Source organism: Oreochromis niloticus, linkage group LG19 (assembly GCF_001858045.2).
Source record: "Oreochromis niloticus isolate F11D_XX linkage group LG19, O_niloticus_UMD_NMBU, whole genome shotgun sequence".
Taxonomy (NCBI): Eukaryota; Metazoa; Chordata; class Actinopteri; order Cichliformes; family Cichlidae; genus Oreochromis; species Oreochromis niloticus.
In genome coordinates, this window is record NC_031983.2 from 5225434 (window position 1) to 5241317 (window position 15884).

At 39.0% G+C, this 15884-nt stretch overlaps 1 protein-coding gene across 10 annotated transcripts in view; it reads left to right on the top strand.

Annotated features, from left to right (window-relative positions):
• syt16 (synaptotagmin XVI) overlaps positions 1-14882 on the top strand; it is a 47658-nt gene extending 32776 nt beyond the window's left edge. For 7 of the 10 annotated variants that reach the window (XM_019349149.2, XM_013274976.3, XM_005455932.4 and 4 more), the window contains 4 exons: positions 137-8955; positions 10233-10323; positions 11355-11470; positions 12771-14882. In XM_019349149.2, the coding sequence (XP_019204694.1) occupies positions 137-450 (314 nt within the window). In that variant the 3' untranslated portion in view covers positions 451-8955; positions 10233-10323; positions 11355-11470; positions 12771-14882. Of the gene's footprint in view, positions 1-136; positions 8956-10232; positions 10324-11351; positions 11471-12770 lie in introns of all 10 variants that reach the window. The other 3 variants (XM_025900978.1, XM_025900980.1, XM_025900979.1) reach the window with 3 other exon arrangements.
• The last annotated feature ends 1002 nt before the right edge of the window (positions 14883-15884 follow it).

Consider the following 15884-nt stretch of genomic DNA (forward strand, 5'->3'; position numbering starts at 1 on the left):
CACTTGAATTATATACATTTGGTACACGTGTTCACTGTATACATGCCAAAAACGTCCAGACACACTGAAATGGCATTCTTAACACTCTCTTCTCTTCTTCATCCCTTTTCCTCTTCCCTCCTCCCCATTGGTCCAGACACCTACGGACGACTGACTCTGCTGAATTCAGTTGGTCAAGAGATCTGTCGGACTAAGACGACAGTACGCCGTGGTCAGCCCAACCCTGTGTACAAGGAGACATTTATCTTCCAGGTTGCTCTGTTCCAGCTGTCAGACGTCACTCTGCTGATCTCTATCTACAACCGCCGCAGCATGAAGCGCAAGGAGATGGTGGGTTGGATCGCTCTGGGCCAGAACAGTAGCGGCGATGAAGAGCAGCTTCACTGGCAGGACATGAGGGAGGGTCGAGGACAGCAGGTCTGCCGCTGGCACGTCCTGTTGGAGGCATAAAATAACTGTCGGGCAGGACTTTACTTTCTTCTGTGGTTTTTCTTATATTTTTTTATTCTGTAGTTAGACAGCTTTAGAGCTTTTGGAAAAGAAAAGGAAAGCCTTGATTTAGAGAGTGGATTATTATGGTTAAGATTTCAGGCCTCAGTGATTCACAGAATCTCCCCAATTTTTACATCCAGCACAGATGATTAGTTTGTGTCAACATGCAGGACAAAGTCTTTGGTTCTCAGGCTGTAATCGGTTTAAAATACAAGCTTTCAATTCATGTTTCAGGAAAGAAAAAATATTTAAAGACTATAAAAAGACATTGAAGACATTAAATTTACTTCTGAATTGGCAGATAGAAGTCAAATATTTTTGTCTTGTTATCTCTCACACTTCACTGCAGGACATTTGTCCTCCTTGCTGCACTTCAGTTGTTGTATTGAATTGCTTTGTTAGGAATTACTGAAAGTGTGTGTGCACTTGTTTTTTTTTGCTGTTTTTCGGGTTTTTTTGTTTTCAGTGACGGTAAACTAAACTGCAGAGAAGAAATAGAGAGATGTGACATTCTGGAAATATTAGTGGCACATCCTGTCGGAAGTGTCACAGATTTGGATTTTTGTTATGGGTCGAGAATGATCAATGTTATATGAGGAAGTTCATTTAGGTCACAAAAACTAGCAAAATTATTCAGTAAGTATTCAGTGAGCTCTGCAGTACATCAGCCATCTTTTCATTAAGATCTTATGATGTCACACCATTTATATCAGAGCACAAGCACATGGCTGCCCATCAATTTAACCAATTGTATACTCACTGGTTAAATCCCACTGCTAGCCTGAATGGAGTGATTGAAAAGCATAGAGACTGTTGAGAAATACATTCAAGTGAAATGTTACTGCAATTTACATCCTTCCACTGAGCTTAGAGAGCTTGGTTAGCTGGTAAAATGCAAATATCTATAACTGTAAACACAAAGAAATGAAACAATTATAACTGGATGACGTCAGTTACCTGTGTCTATATTTCATTGGCATCTGTTAATTAGGTTCAAACAGTGTGATCACAGGTAAATAAGCAAAAGTTTGAAGTTCTGAATCAAATCTCCAAGTCTACATAAGTGGATTGCCCTCCTGGTCACGTCTAAATTTTTTTTGGGGGGGGGGCTTTGTTTTGTTTTGTTTCTTTAACCAGCCTCCAAAGTTTTCTACACCGTCTCAGTGGATTAAAGTCAGACTTTCTATTAAGGTTGGGCGATTGGACGAATATATCGACTATCGACGATATATGCATCTCAAATAAATAAATAAATAGATAATCAAAAAAGTAATACTGAAACAAACAAGAAGAGAAGGTAAAATATTCCCTCCAAACAAAACGTATAAATTCTAAATGTGCAAATCAGTCCGTGCATGATTACATTGCTCCGCCTGTCAAAAAGTCTGCGTCTGCGTGAATATATCGTCTATCATTCCATCGTCAGATTGTCGGTTGGAAAATTTTTACATATCACCCAACCTGACATTTTAACTAAAAAATCAGCGAATAATCAATTCTATTTATTATAATAATAATAATGGATTGTATTTATACAGCGCTTTTCGAGAACCTCAAAGCGCTTTACAATTCCACTATTCATTCACTCTGACATTCACACACTGGTGGAGGCAATCTACAGTTGTAGCCAGAGCTGCCCCGGGGCAGACTGATAGAAGCGAGGCTGCTATATCGCGCCATCGGCCCCCATGGCCATCACCAGTAGGTGAAGTGTCTTGCCCAAGGACACAACGACCAAGACAGACAGGGCAGGGGACCGAACCGGCAACCTTCTGGTTACAAGATGAGCTTTGTTGGGAAAAGCTGGTGGTAATTTGTGGATTCAAGGGCGCTGCTGGAGAGCTAATCCCACAGAAACCAAACTGACAAAAAAACGACAAAAAAGTAGCTAATCTGACTCATTTGGATTCCTGTTTAGCAGGTCAAAAATCAACTTTTGTGCTTAGTCGGGGTATTGTTTACTCCAGTAACTCCACATGATCAACAATACTAAATCCAATACAGTAACCCTTAGTACCTGTAGGCAAATTGTTATGTAATCCAAAACTGATGCAAGCAAAAAGATACAAATTTAATTAAGTCATCACACAGAAATTTAATGATTCAAATAAAAAAAGGGTTTCATTCAAATTGGTGGTTCTTAAAATTAGATATTAAAACCTCTAAAGAATAACACTTTACATATTAAATCTTAATTTCTGTAACAAAAATTAAGCCAAAATGCAGAAGTACTTTGTGAAAAAATACACCCTTGTGGCTTTTGTAGGAATTAAGAGGGAAAGTAGCAGTCAGGTGCTGCTGATCAAACGCACAATAGTAAGTGTGAGCATCAGTATTCAAACAGAAGAACATGGCAGTACAGTTTATCTTTGCCAAGCTGCATAAAACACAAGGCTTCTGGAACAATGTATTTTAGAGTGATGAGACCAAAGCAGAGATGTTTGTTCATGATGAGGAGGATCACGTTTTGGTGACAACCAAACAGCCGCTCAGCACAAACAAGCCCGGTGGTGGAGATGTGATGATTTGGTAGATACCAAAGTATTCTACAGTACTGTCATCTTTGTATTTACATTCTCTGGACTACAGCTGTTGTAAACATGCTAAATAATAAGATTAAAGGGCTCATTTAATCTATAAAGTTCCCTCACAGTGAATGCTTTGTGAAAAAGCTTTGTGTAGTTTAAATAAACAAGATATAAACTTACAAAATATTCAAAGGTGATTAAGTTTAAACAGTGACCTAAGCAGTGCAGTAAATGAACAGATCACAAGACAAGTTTTTGGGCAAGTGGTACTATAACCGCGATAACATTTGGTGGTCTATTTGTGTCTTCTTTTGTTTTTGCTTTGTTTTTATGCTTACCCTAAAATTGTAAGGCAGCTCTCACTGACATTTTAGTTACGTTTTTCAGTGCAGAAATATGACTGAAGGATCACGTACCCGTGAAATACTTGAAAAAGGAACCAATATTTTCTGATTCAGTTGGAGAAGAAGGATGTCTCATTCACATTCAGCGCTCATTCATATTCTCCTGACGCTCGTGCTACAACAGGCAGGAAGACCAGCAGCTGGAGGCTCTTAAACCCATTGGGATGAGCCTCATCAATCCTGAATGATGTTATTTGGCCTCAGCTCAGTCTCCTTCACAGGGCAAAGCTCATTTCAACATCCATCAATGCTGAGCTCAAAAGAGGCTTTAAATATCTCACTGCAGCTGTTAAGAACCGCCAATGAATTACCCTGGAAGTGTGTGTCTGTTTTTCCCCCCAGTCACACTCTGTGTTAATTGGTAGTTATGGCAGTGAAACCGTACAGTGTGATGGTGATGAGGGTAATGCTGCTGCTAATGCTCTTCCTTTTCCCATCTGAGCATCTTTGAGTCATAAGGCAGCAGCGCAGCCTGAATCGGGGGATTATTTTTGTTTGTGTGGAGAAATACTGTAGCTGAACCCTCGGGGGTTCGCACACTGAGAGCAGTGATGTGTTTACTCGAGCGTTTGTTTTCTTTGGACAGGTGACAACACAGTCTCTTTAGCAATTAATAAAACTGTGATCGGAAATGACTCGAGGTTGGTGGCCATAAGGCGACGCCATGCATTAGAAATCAGGGCCGATTCTTTGTGTTTAATGTGTTAGCATACCCCCTCCCCCCTCCAACAAAAGGACTTGCTGACAGTTTTCACTACTAAACTCAGAACTTTCACCTTTTTAACATTCTCGCCTAGTTTTTCCATTATTCATGACCTTTTTGTAACACTTCAGAAAAAGGAAATGTCAGCGTGTGAACAAGTGCTTATCAAGAAAGTAAGCCACAATATCTGAACAGCTTCTGATTACTCTGTGATTTGTTATGTTTCTAAAGTCGTTCAGGGACGTTTCCAGCAGAAGAAAGACAACTTTTTATCTTTTTTTCCTTTTATATGAACATGAGTCACTTGTTGAGGGACATAGGTGAATGGACTCATTTTGTATCTATTTAGCACAGGAACCAAGCTGTAAATGCTGTAAATGCTAAGACTGTAGATGCGTAATGACAACTACTTCAGGTGTACATTATACGAAGCATGGATGATGATTAGGAGTGCTGCAGTTATCTTACATAGGCATCCAGATCATTTTTTTATTTTCTACACTGTGATGTAGTTCAGTTTAAACCCTCTAAAGACAAAGCCAACCAAATCCCATCAATGTTTGTTTGATATAGACAGCTGCGATTCACCCATAAATATTTTTAATTGTATTATTTTTTTTCTCAAATTAATAGTCATTTCGAAAAGTATAACAATGTTTTTGAGAACAATGTACAAGTTTTTATATATGTGGAAATCACGGACTTTATTTGGGTGTAAGAAGCAAGTAATTGTGATGCATAGAAAATGAAAAACCTGCCAAAGTGTCTTAAAACTGCATGTAATGACTGCATACGTCATAATAATTAAGCTCTTTGAGAGTACGGCTAACATGACATTGATCGGACATATGTATCTTTCCTAGCTAAAGAAGACATGGAAGTTATAGGGCATTATTACAACAATGAACCAACACTGTCCAAATATAGTGACAACTAGCATAGCGAGGTAAGGTCTCGGTTGTTGTTCGGGGTTATTTAACCTCTATTTTCAACATTGACTTTTATTATTATGGCTACGTAATGATTTGTTAGCCTCTTGGTTAACATTAAGACTATAATCCGTAAATTCAGGAAATAGATAAAAAAAGGTCACCTGGTTAGTACTGCAGGCATCCCAAAGTTCGCATCTTGTATTTTTGGTCCAAAAGAGTAATAATTTATTCTTTGAAAGTCCACTCCTGTGGTTTCACTTTGAAAAGAAAAAAAATATAAAAACACAACTGTTAAATCGCCTAAACTTACGTCTTGTTGTCCAAAAGGCAGTGAACTGACAATTACAATTAACTGACATTAACTAATTTAGGGGTTTAGCAAAAAGGTAAGTTTTCCTTTTAAATCAGCTATCTAGAATTCCTAAAAAATGTGTCGTCTACCAGATTGGGATTAATAATTACTTCCAAAGTATCCAAACCCTCTTTGTTGCATTAACGTTAGTGATGACACAGCGCATCCTTAAATGTATTTATTCTTCCTAAGATACTATGATCTTTGGCAGATGAGCCCGAACAATCCACATTTGATAATCAGTTTTATTTTATAGTTTGTAGAGAGAAATTTGACAATCCCCTGTGAAGAAGCATTCGTCTGCAGTGGGTAAAATAATATCAGCACTCCTCTTCAGCCGGCTTCGTACTTGTGAGTGTGAATAGTGACATGAATTATATTTACTGCACAGATTAATATATTTTATGCATGTTGAGTTGTTGTATAGAATCTATCATATCTATTATATTTTTAAAAAATAGTAAATGTTTAATGTTTTTAAATACGTCCCAGGATTGTATTTATATATCTGCATGCCCAGTTCAAGATCCCAGGTTGTATTACAGATGTGAGACAGATTGTGTGATCAGATTGTGCTGCAGATGTAATACTGATGAAGTGCCTGTAATATTTTGAGATGAAACATATCCACCATGACAAAGAGTTGATACACATCTGCATGAAGCCTCCTTGTTGTTCTCTGTGAATGCTGCTCTAGGACTGCATTTGCCTGGAAGGTTTATTTGTCAAGGCCCTGACCAGGGCTGAAGTCAGACAAGTGCAAAGCCAGTGAGGAGAGAGATGAAACAGTTTCAGAAACCAAGACCAAAAAGTTTTATTTCATGCATTAGCAAATTCAGTTTTAGAACATTTAACAGATTATCAGTTTTAAATGCAATCTACTTTTGGCTTCTTCAGATCTGTTGCCCACATTGGCCTTTTACAAATGAGAACAATGTACTTTTTAAATAGGTAAGCTATTTAATTTGATATTTTTTTTAATCGGGTGACAGCATAGTTTATGCTAATTATGATAGCATCGTTTTACCTTTTATGGTAAATCACTGTTTTTGTGCGTATTAAACACATACGGTGTAAGCGTGTCAAACTATAGCAGTGCTGTTGGGTTTATCTTTTTCTGTGGACAAAGTCTGGTTAGCTATATATTGCTACTATCAGTGTTTACGCTAAGCTAGGCTAATCACCTTCTGGGTCTAGCTCTGCTCTTAAGACACAAACATGAAAGTAACTAATCTTCTCATGCAGCTGTAATGTGCAAGTGTAATTTCTTAAAATATCCAGGTATTGGTTTTCATGTTTTATAATTAGAGTAAAACCTGGCTTAAAATTAACAATTTTAAGATTCCTGTGATTAGTGGTTATATTTAGGTACTGGCAGGTTTTGGTCATCGTCTGCTTTGAGGCACTAACACTGATTAAAAACAATGTTTTTCCATGCAATTAGACCTGACCTCAGTGGTGTGTAGGCTATAAGGCTAATTTGATGCTTTATTCACACTATTCACTTCAAAATCTCGAGCTGACGCCATAGTTTTGGGCTAACTGGGGGGAAAAACTGAATAGCATTATATTTCTACGAGACAAAGATAAAGCAATGTGTCTAACTTCTATCTTGTTTCTGGCCTCCCTGAGAAGTATAGCTGTATAAGGTCAAGTTCATGAGTCATTTCAGGCCTATAAAGAGACAGTGGACATCGATCCTGATCTTGCACTGACTATTCTGCAGCCCTGGTCTGGGCTGTGCATGCTGAGCTCCCGCAGCACCCAGAAAGCACTTTTTGTACCAAGTTGTCATTGCCAATAAAAACCAGAAGATCCCTGCTGTGGTAACGTCTGCCTGCCATCTGTTTTCTTGGGTCCTCTCCTCACTTGTGAGCATGGCTTGGATGTCTTAATTCTGAAAATTAGGTTTTTGTAGTTAAAAACAAAAACATACGTCACTGATTGAATTTTAAATCTTTGTGCTTAAGGACAAGAGCAAATCAAGAGTGGATTAGAGACTGAAGGAAGCATCTTATGTTTTGTATTTGTTTGTGCAGAATATAGCTTAATCTTTGGTGACAGACGCCTTAGATTTAACCCACAAATATGGATTTGCAGCTTGTTAGCTGTTTCAAGTCCATAGTCACAGAGCCTTTGTTTTATTTTGTAAGTCTAGCTTTAACAGGGTTTGATAGTACACAGACATTTATGACTTTGAAGTGGCGGACGAGATCCTCTAATACAGCTAGTGTGATATCCTACTAGCAATTGTCTGATTATTTATCCACTGTGGACACCAGCCTTTAGGTGAAACCAGTGACAGTGGACACCTGAAACTTAATGTTCTGTGTGCCCGTTATTACTAAAAGTGGACTGGTTTAAAGACACTGAATCTTCAATAGATGTCAGGTTTTTAAGTTTGTATTTTCGCAAATACAACCTAGATTTTGGTCTCCACACCACACTGTTTACATGCAGGCAAAAAAAACAGGATTGGCTTAATTCAAAAGTGGACATTTGTTGCACACAGATGTTTTGCTTTGGCAGCAACTTAAACAACTGAGTTAAATTAACACAAGTCACTCAAACATGAGGCAGTTGTATTAAATACAAGAAGCTTACATAAATTCAGGAGATGGCCAGTCTCGTTTTTTCAGTGAAACTATGAATAAACTACAAACCCAGAAAGATTCCAGTAACAAAAATCACACATTCTCCATATTCATGTGCATACTGCTGTTATAGAGATCACAGAGCAGTCATAATGAGGCACAAATCACCCATAGAGATGCAAGATGAGCACAAACAGACAGGAAATGTTTAGAGGGATGCAAAAGAAATGCACTCAAAGCGACCAAAAACAACCACAAAGAGTGCAACCCCCCCCCAAAAAAACATCTACAGGGACACAAAATGCCTGAAAAAAATGAATACAAATAAAAAATCATGTCTGGATCCTTGGTAAATGGGGTAGAGGGCCATGGCCTCATGACTTTGCACACTTTACCTGACTGATTTCCACCTCTATTACTCATTAACAACACCAGAAATGCCAAACTAACCAAACAGACTTGGATTTAAAAACTGTCCGTGTCTTCCCCTCCAGTGAAACCTTTAAAACTCGCCTCTGATCCACACTGCTTCATTTCTCCGAACACTTTCTCAGTGCGCTGGTAAAAAAGCGCGAAAACCGTGTGTCGGCTGGACTGATGCTGGAACGTCATCACCGCGCTTACTCTGTTTCTTAGCAACAGAAAACATCAGCCTCCGCCAGGACCAATGAGGGCGGGCGCTGAGCGGAGTGTGTTGTCTCCTGTTGCTGTGAACGGGATATTTTAGGAGTCTGGAGAGCAGCGAGCGTGTCACCCCGACAGGAGCTCGAGCTCTGCGCACGTCCGCCCGTCTGTGTTTCTGTTTGAACCCACACAGGCTGTGACTGCAGGCGAGCTGGAGAAGCGCTAGATCGCTGTGAGTACGGTGGATGAGGCGCCCAGGAGAGGACATCACGGTAGAGAGAGGAAAGGAGGTTTTAAAAACTGCTGCTCGACAAAATTATTTAAAGGTAAGAACCTGTGGCTTAATTATAATTGATGTATTGGTGGAAATTTTTTAGCAAAACAGCTGTTTCTTCCCTAAAATGTCCATTAAAGGCGTTTACTTATTGAAATGCGCCTTTAAAACAGAGGAAGCGTGCTTTACATCAGGTAGAAATCAACTGAAATAAACGAGAAAGGGAGTTCAAACAATGCATATGCTCTTCATTGAACAACAACAATAATATAAATATTTAAACTCTATGTGATGAAGTACTGGCATCTTGATTTAGGAGTGTTTTGGGGATGTAAGTAAATGCAGGGATCTTCACTATTATTACAGAAGCTGCTCTTTTTTCTCTTTTTAATCCTAAATATACTCACATCTTCAAGTGCTGCTTTTGCTTAAGAAAGAAGACTGGTACCTGTGTCTGTCTGAGCTGCAAACTGTTGACTTCAGCTGGCAAAAGGTTTTTGATGCAAGTCATTAAAAAAAAAAGAGCTTTTGTTATTTGCCAAATCTTCTTATTGGAGCGATGGAGCTGCTAAGAATTGGGAGATGGTAAAACTCCTGACCTCCTGCTCCAACAAATTCCGCTTTTAGCGAAATTATTTTCAGCAAAAGAAAAGAGAGCAGGCAGAATGCGCACAAACACACTGACACACACTTCCCACGCAGCCTCCATCTCTCTCTCTCTTTCCCTCTGCTTATGCATCCATCACCATGCATCATTCTCGGGATGCAGTTGGACGATAGAAACTGCGTGAGTCACCACAGCAGCTTCAGGGGAGCTGGAGTGAATGTTTCACGACGTAAAGCTTCCCACTCTGTGTTTATGATTGATTTATGGCATTTTAAATAACATCACCCACACATGCGCACCCTTTTATCTCGCCTCCTCTCTTTTGATCTCTCTTAAATTCAAATGAGCAGATTTTGGAAGCAGTGTCTTTAGATACATTTGGCCAAAAACGCAGCATCGTGTAACAACACTAAAGGATCAGATCATGACGTTGTACTGCAGTGCACATACAGTGTGTGGGTGCTGTAGTGTGGGAATGTATACATCTGAAAGATGTTTTATTAAAGCCCCAACATGAACTCATAGTTCATGTTGTGCAGGTTTATCATTGCTTAGATGCAAATGCCAATGTAAAGAAAAAAAAAAGATGTGATTGGTTCATTGCAAAAACTCCAGGTGAAGAACGTGAAAGATTAAATGTGATCAAACGTGAAGCTTCTTTGTTTGTGGGCTGATGTTTTGGTCCTTGCTGATCCTCATTTATCTGTGTGTATGTTTTCCAGCAGGAGTCTGAGGGCGATGTGGAGGATCAGATCAGCTCTGATTTAAACTCCGGTCTGAGAGCTGAATCGACCGTGGACCAATCGGCAGCAGGTAATCAAACCTTCTGTCTCTTCCTGCAGCCTAACATCTCTCAACCAGGAATTAAGAGTGACGTGACAGAAGTCTGCTCTCTTAATGTTTATAGCTCATACCTTTCCATAGATTACGTTAACTGGACATGACCTCTAGTGGCCGTGTGTATCACAACCATTGACTGGATGCAGGAAAGGCAGAAAAGAAAGTTTTCAAATAATAACATCACTAAAAATAAAATTGGCAATAATACATGGCAAAATAATACACACTTATTTGTTTAAAATAATACATTAAAAACCAACTGAGTCAAATACCCAAAAAGAGAGAAAACATAACATAAAATATGTACACATTCAATAAATTTAAAGAAATGCCACAAATTGACCCAAACTAACTAAAAAAAGATGAAAATGACCAGAAGAAGAAAGGGACCAGCTGTCCACAGGTAGACAGAGAGACACACTAAATCAATAGAAAATGATACAAAACCAATGAAGAGGACTGTAAAGCACCACAGAGCATTGCCATATGCAATGTTAGAGGATTGGAAAAGTAAAGAAATGACCTCAAAAACACATGAAAAAAGAAATAAAACCTAAACTAACCAGAAATGGGATGAAATCTGACCACAGAGAGTGAGGAATGACCTGAAAAGGAGGCAAACTACGACAAAAATGTGCGCATGATCTGCAAAACAACTGTGGGTGCAAAAGAACCGTATCCACAATGACTCAATAACCAAAGCACAGCTGTGGTTTCAGTCTTTAAGTCTGTCCTGAGAGGCTGAACTGTCTTACAGTCTGTGCAAAAATGTACATATATTGGATTTTTGTGATATAGATAATTATCACCAGCTTTATTCCAAGAGTACAGAGACCAACATTCACCTTATATCACATGGAAGCAGTTTTTGCTCTTGAGAAGCATTCAAGTTAAAACCAGCCAGTAAAATCCCCTCAGTGTAACACAGTGGCTTCAGCACATTATGATTGTGGTGCTGTGGTGGTGGGAGAAAGCAGTGATCTCTCTGTGGTTGCCTCCAGCAGCTCCTTCCCCGTGAGAGAGACCAAACCATTCAACAACGTCGAAAGTTGCTTACTTCAAGAGGAAATATGCGGAGGAGGAGGATTTACACCGAGGCCTACGTGGATATTTTCAAAAAGTACGTGTTCTTTTCTTCTTCTTTTTGTTCTTTTCATGCTAGCGTGACTTGATTTTCTGTGCCTGAAAGACCTTAATACAACAGCTGAAACATTTGGTGACTTCATAGCTGAACAAGCTCTCCAAATGTTTCTCACTTATTGCTTCTTTTCTACTGCCTCTTCCTTCTTTTGTCTTCCTTCTTTGCTTCTGTGCATTCTCGACATTCACAATTCTCTCCATCACTTTAATGGTTTCACTCTTTATTAGCTGGCCTTCATCACATCCTTCAACTTCATTCCAGCATCCTACACAGTCTGCACTGTTTCTCTTCTTTGAATACATAAAGTGTTCACTCTGCTTTGAAAGGTTTATGCATTTCAGGCATGAATGCAGTTCTACAAAAATAATATGTGACAAATAAAAGTTCCCTGTTCCAGCTCCGTGAACTGGAGCTATATATATGTATATATATATATATATATATATATATATATATATATATATGTATATATATATATATATATATGTATATATACATATATATATATATTACCATTCAGACTAATATATGCTCTATATTTTTAAATAAACAAACAAACAAGTTAATTAATTAATAAATGATAAAATTTAGCCAAAGTCACAACCATGGTGCTTATTTTGTTCAGTCTACGATCTATTTTTTAATCACTTGAAAAAACACACAAGCTTCACTTTTTGAGAAGCTAAAAAAATGTGAGATTTATCCAATTTTTCTATGATAACGCATTTTTGCCCTTTCATTTCAATCATTTCCTGTCTCAGCTCGGAGTTTCACTTCATAATAAAAGCACAATATGTTGGAAGCGCTTTAAAGAAAAAAAATAAAGACTAGCTAAAGCTGTTGTGTAGTTGTAATACAGGATTATGCTCGAAAATAGTAGCGTTAAACATTACAAAAGTATTCAAAGGATTGAAAATTTTTATTTCAGGATGGTGCTCAAGTAAATGTGCGTTCTCCCATTGCCTTCTGGAAAAAGCCAGTTAGAAACATTGTGGGCAACAACTATCAGAAGCATTTTTTTAGTAGGACTTTCAAAGATTTGTTAAACGAAATGTTCCATTGCTGAAATCTTCTCATTTAAGTTTGCTTGCTTTACAATTTTAAAGTACAACCGCAGTTTAATCACGAAAGGTGGACAAACGAAACAAACTGGATGGAAACCCTTTTTCTACATATCTACATAGATAACTGATTCTATGTATTCTCTGTATAAATTGTCAAAATGAAAAAAATGCAAACACACAAACTGACCTGCTGTCTTCACGTTTGCCACTTGCAGCACTTGATACTGCAGGAGGACCGGAGCTGCATCCTGAGGCTGTCCCTGGAGAAGCTAAGGTTCCTGGAAGATCCCGAGGCCTACCTGAGGCGCTCCGTCCTCATCAACAACCTACTGAGAAAAATCCACCATGAGGAGGAGGAGCTGGAGGCTGAGGAGGAGGAAGAAGAAGATGAAGTAGATGAAGAGGAAGAAGAGGAGGGGGTTATTGGGGATAGGGGGCAGCGGAGGCTGATGTACCCAGACAGGAAGAGAGTGAAGGTGCTGGTGACAGACTGTTGCTCCCCGGGCTTTGGCCTGGAGGAGCTGCAGCACTACCGGCTGGTGCCGTGTTATCCGTCAGCTGGTTGCCTGTACGGCCTGGGTACCTGCCCAGGCCTCACCCCAAACCACCAGGTCCTCCTGTACAACCTGGATGACAATGGCTGACACTCTGCTCCTCACCGCCAGGCCTCTTTTCAAAGCTGGGAACTGCAGCGTCAGTTCATGTCACAGGCACGTGGACTCGCACTGTTTGCTCCAACCAGCAGGAGGAAGGCTGCTGCTGCTGCTGCTGCTGTTTTTCTCCCTGTTCGCTAAAAATGCTTTGAGGGGAATGTGTTGCAGGCTCTGTTTCGTGCATCAGCAGGATGTCGTCTCTTCTCGTCACCTTGCTGAGAAGCAGTGGTGGATTCAAGAAGCTGAGAGACCATTTTCTTCTTCTTCTTCTGCCTCAGGAGTGTTGATATTAAACTCTGCTGCAGCATTACTGCTATTTACTGTTTGTGCAAATGTAAGAGACTTTAAGCAGGCAGCATCTTTTTTTTTAAATTCTTTGCAGCTGTAGTATTATTGATTTTTATTGTTACTGTTGCTCATGTAAACTGTGAGCGCATTCAGGGATTTACAGACTGCTGGCTACTTTTGATGCACCTTGGCTTGCGTGGAGAATATTTGCTGACGTGCTTCTGTTATCTTTTTATGCTACTGTGTGATTTATGAAATATTCTGTGTAACATTCCCTGGATCGTGTGAATTCTCCTGCTATGAAGAACTCAAGGCACTCATTCCCCCGGGGTGCGTTTACTGCCCGTGGGAAGACTGTTTTCTGTCTGTGGTCGATGTCCCGTGATTATGTTTTCATTTTGCAGCACTTTGCTGCCCTCTGCTGGTGAAAAAAATATTCAGCACAAGCATTTCTTAGTAGTCTGTGGTCAAATAAGAAAACAGAGGAATGCTTTGTTTTAAACCTCACTCTGATTTAGCATTAACAGATGTTATATACAGATTATAACCCACTGTAGTTGTAACGAGATTTGTCAACAACTATAACATCTGCTGAAACATACAATATAGCAAACATTTAACGCATGTTTTCAAATGAGTTATAACTGTTGGCAAACACTATTATTACCATACTAAGCACCAACCTGTAGTCTGCATAGTCTAAATATCCCACATTATACATATATGTATAATAAAGAGAGATAATGCTAGTGGCAGTAAATGCCTAAATATAAAAGAAAAAAATAATTTTTTGCTATCTAAAAAGGAGGAAATATTTTTTTGTCAGTTCTATGAAGTCAAAATACTTTTTTTCTGATACCAAATATTGCTTTTTGTGAATGCATTTCAGCCTCGTGGTGTTTTAATGCTGGATTTCAGAGACCAGAAGGCCTTTAACTTGATGTTGCATTCCATTTTTTTCTTACTACAGTTCCAGCACCAGTAGTGTTTTCACAGAGGACCGAGGTTTGCTAAAGTGGTCAGAAAATAGGTTATTTAACACGGCACATTGGTGCTTTATAAAGCCGATTTACCTGCTGTATGACAACAGTGATTGGTTATCAATCCTTCTTCTGTGTCTTTTCGTGTGTTCAGTGTCTATCCAGGAGTTTTACTGATTTTGACAATGTGCATCTTGATAACAATCACTTAAATGGAAAAATAAAGTAAAATAAGGTAAAACAACAATGACAAACTAAAGGCAACTATTAAAGAGAAGCTTGATATTTTAAATCAAGAATTTATATTTTGATGAATATGAATAGTCTGTATTTAAGAAACTATTTTGAAAAAGGACCGTTAAACTTTTTTCATGTGATTGATTATCAAATAAAGTATGTAATGTGACACTTTTGTTTCATTTCTTTACTTTTCGACCACTCTATCAACAAAGCGCGGTCACGTCACGCCATGACGTTTTCAGTTCTGTTGACTGTTGTGCGTGCGCGCCGGAACCACCGTTGCTTTCAAGTGCTCCTAACAAAGACAGACTTTACATCCTCACATCAGGAACCGTCACCTCTGCAGAGAGTTTGTAACAGAACATAATAACGTCATTTGATAAAGCACAACTTTTAAATATTATGGTCTGTGCACTAGAACTTTACACAATTTAATTTCAAGCCTTTATGAACTGGAGAGCAGCCACGTGTCTGCACCCACAAAGCAATGACTGAGTTATGTCATATTTCAAGATATTTTTACATATACGAGAAAAATTATTAAATACACAAACTAAATATGATCCAGTATTTCTAGACAATTTTGATATATGTGTAGCCTCTGTTTGACTGATCGTGGTCTCCTTTCCTTCTTGGCAGATTCCCAGCCCTTTGCTTTATTTAAAAAAAAAATGCATTTTATTATAGCCACTGATATATCACAATTTGCAATTTACACCCCGAAACGGTAAAATTCTAACTACTCATTGTCAATCAACGTCCTGATTACTGCATCTAAAGCGATCTAAGCGGCTTCCTGTTACTTCAGTGGCTGTCCGATCTCCCCTTTGGTCCTAAATCTTTGTACGTTCTGAAGTTGACTGGGGAAAGAATTGTGACATTTCATGCAGCACCTGAAGGCAACGGGGAAGGCGCGTTCCACGGACCTCTCGTGGATCTGACAGTTGCACATAGCGGAACGTTTATCCCATCCAGCCTCAGACGAACGGCAGGAGCCCTCCGGTTCTTTTTATCCCATACGGTTTAACTGAAAACGGAATTTCTTATTTTAAAACGACTCAAGTTGTTGTCAGATTTTTTTCTACCGTTTGCAAATGCTTCAAGGGTTCACCTTTAAGTGCCGCTCTGCCATGATGTACGGGTTAGCTCGCTAACGTTAGCCGGGGAG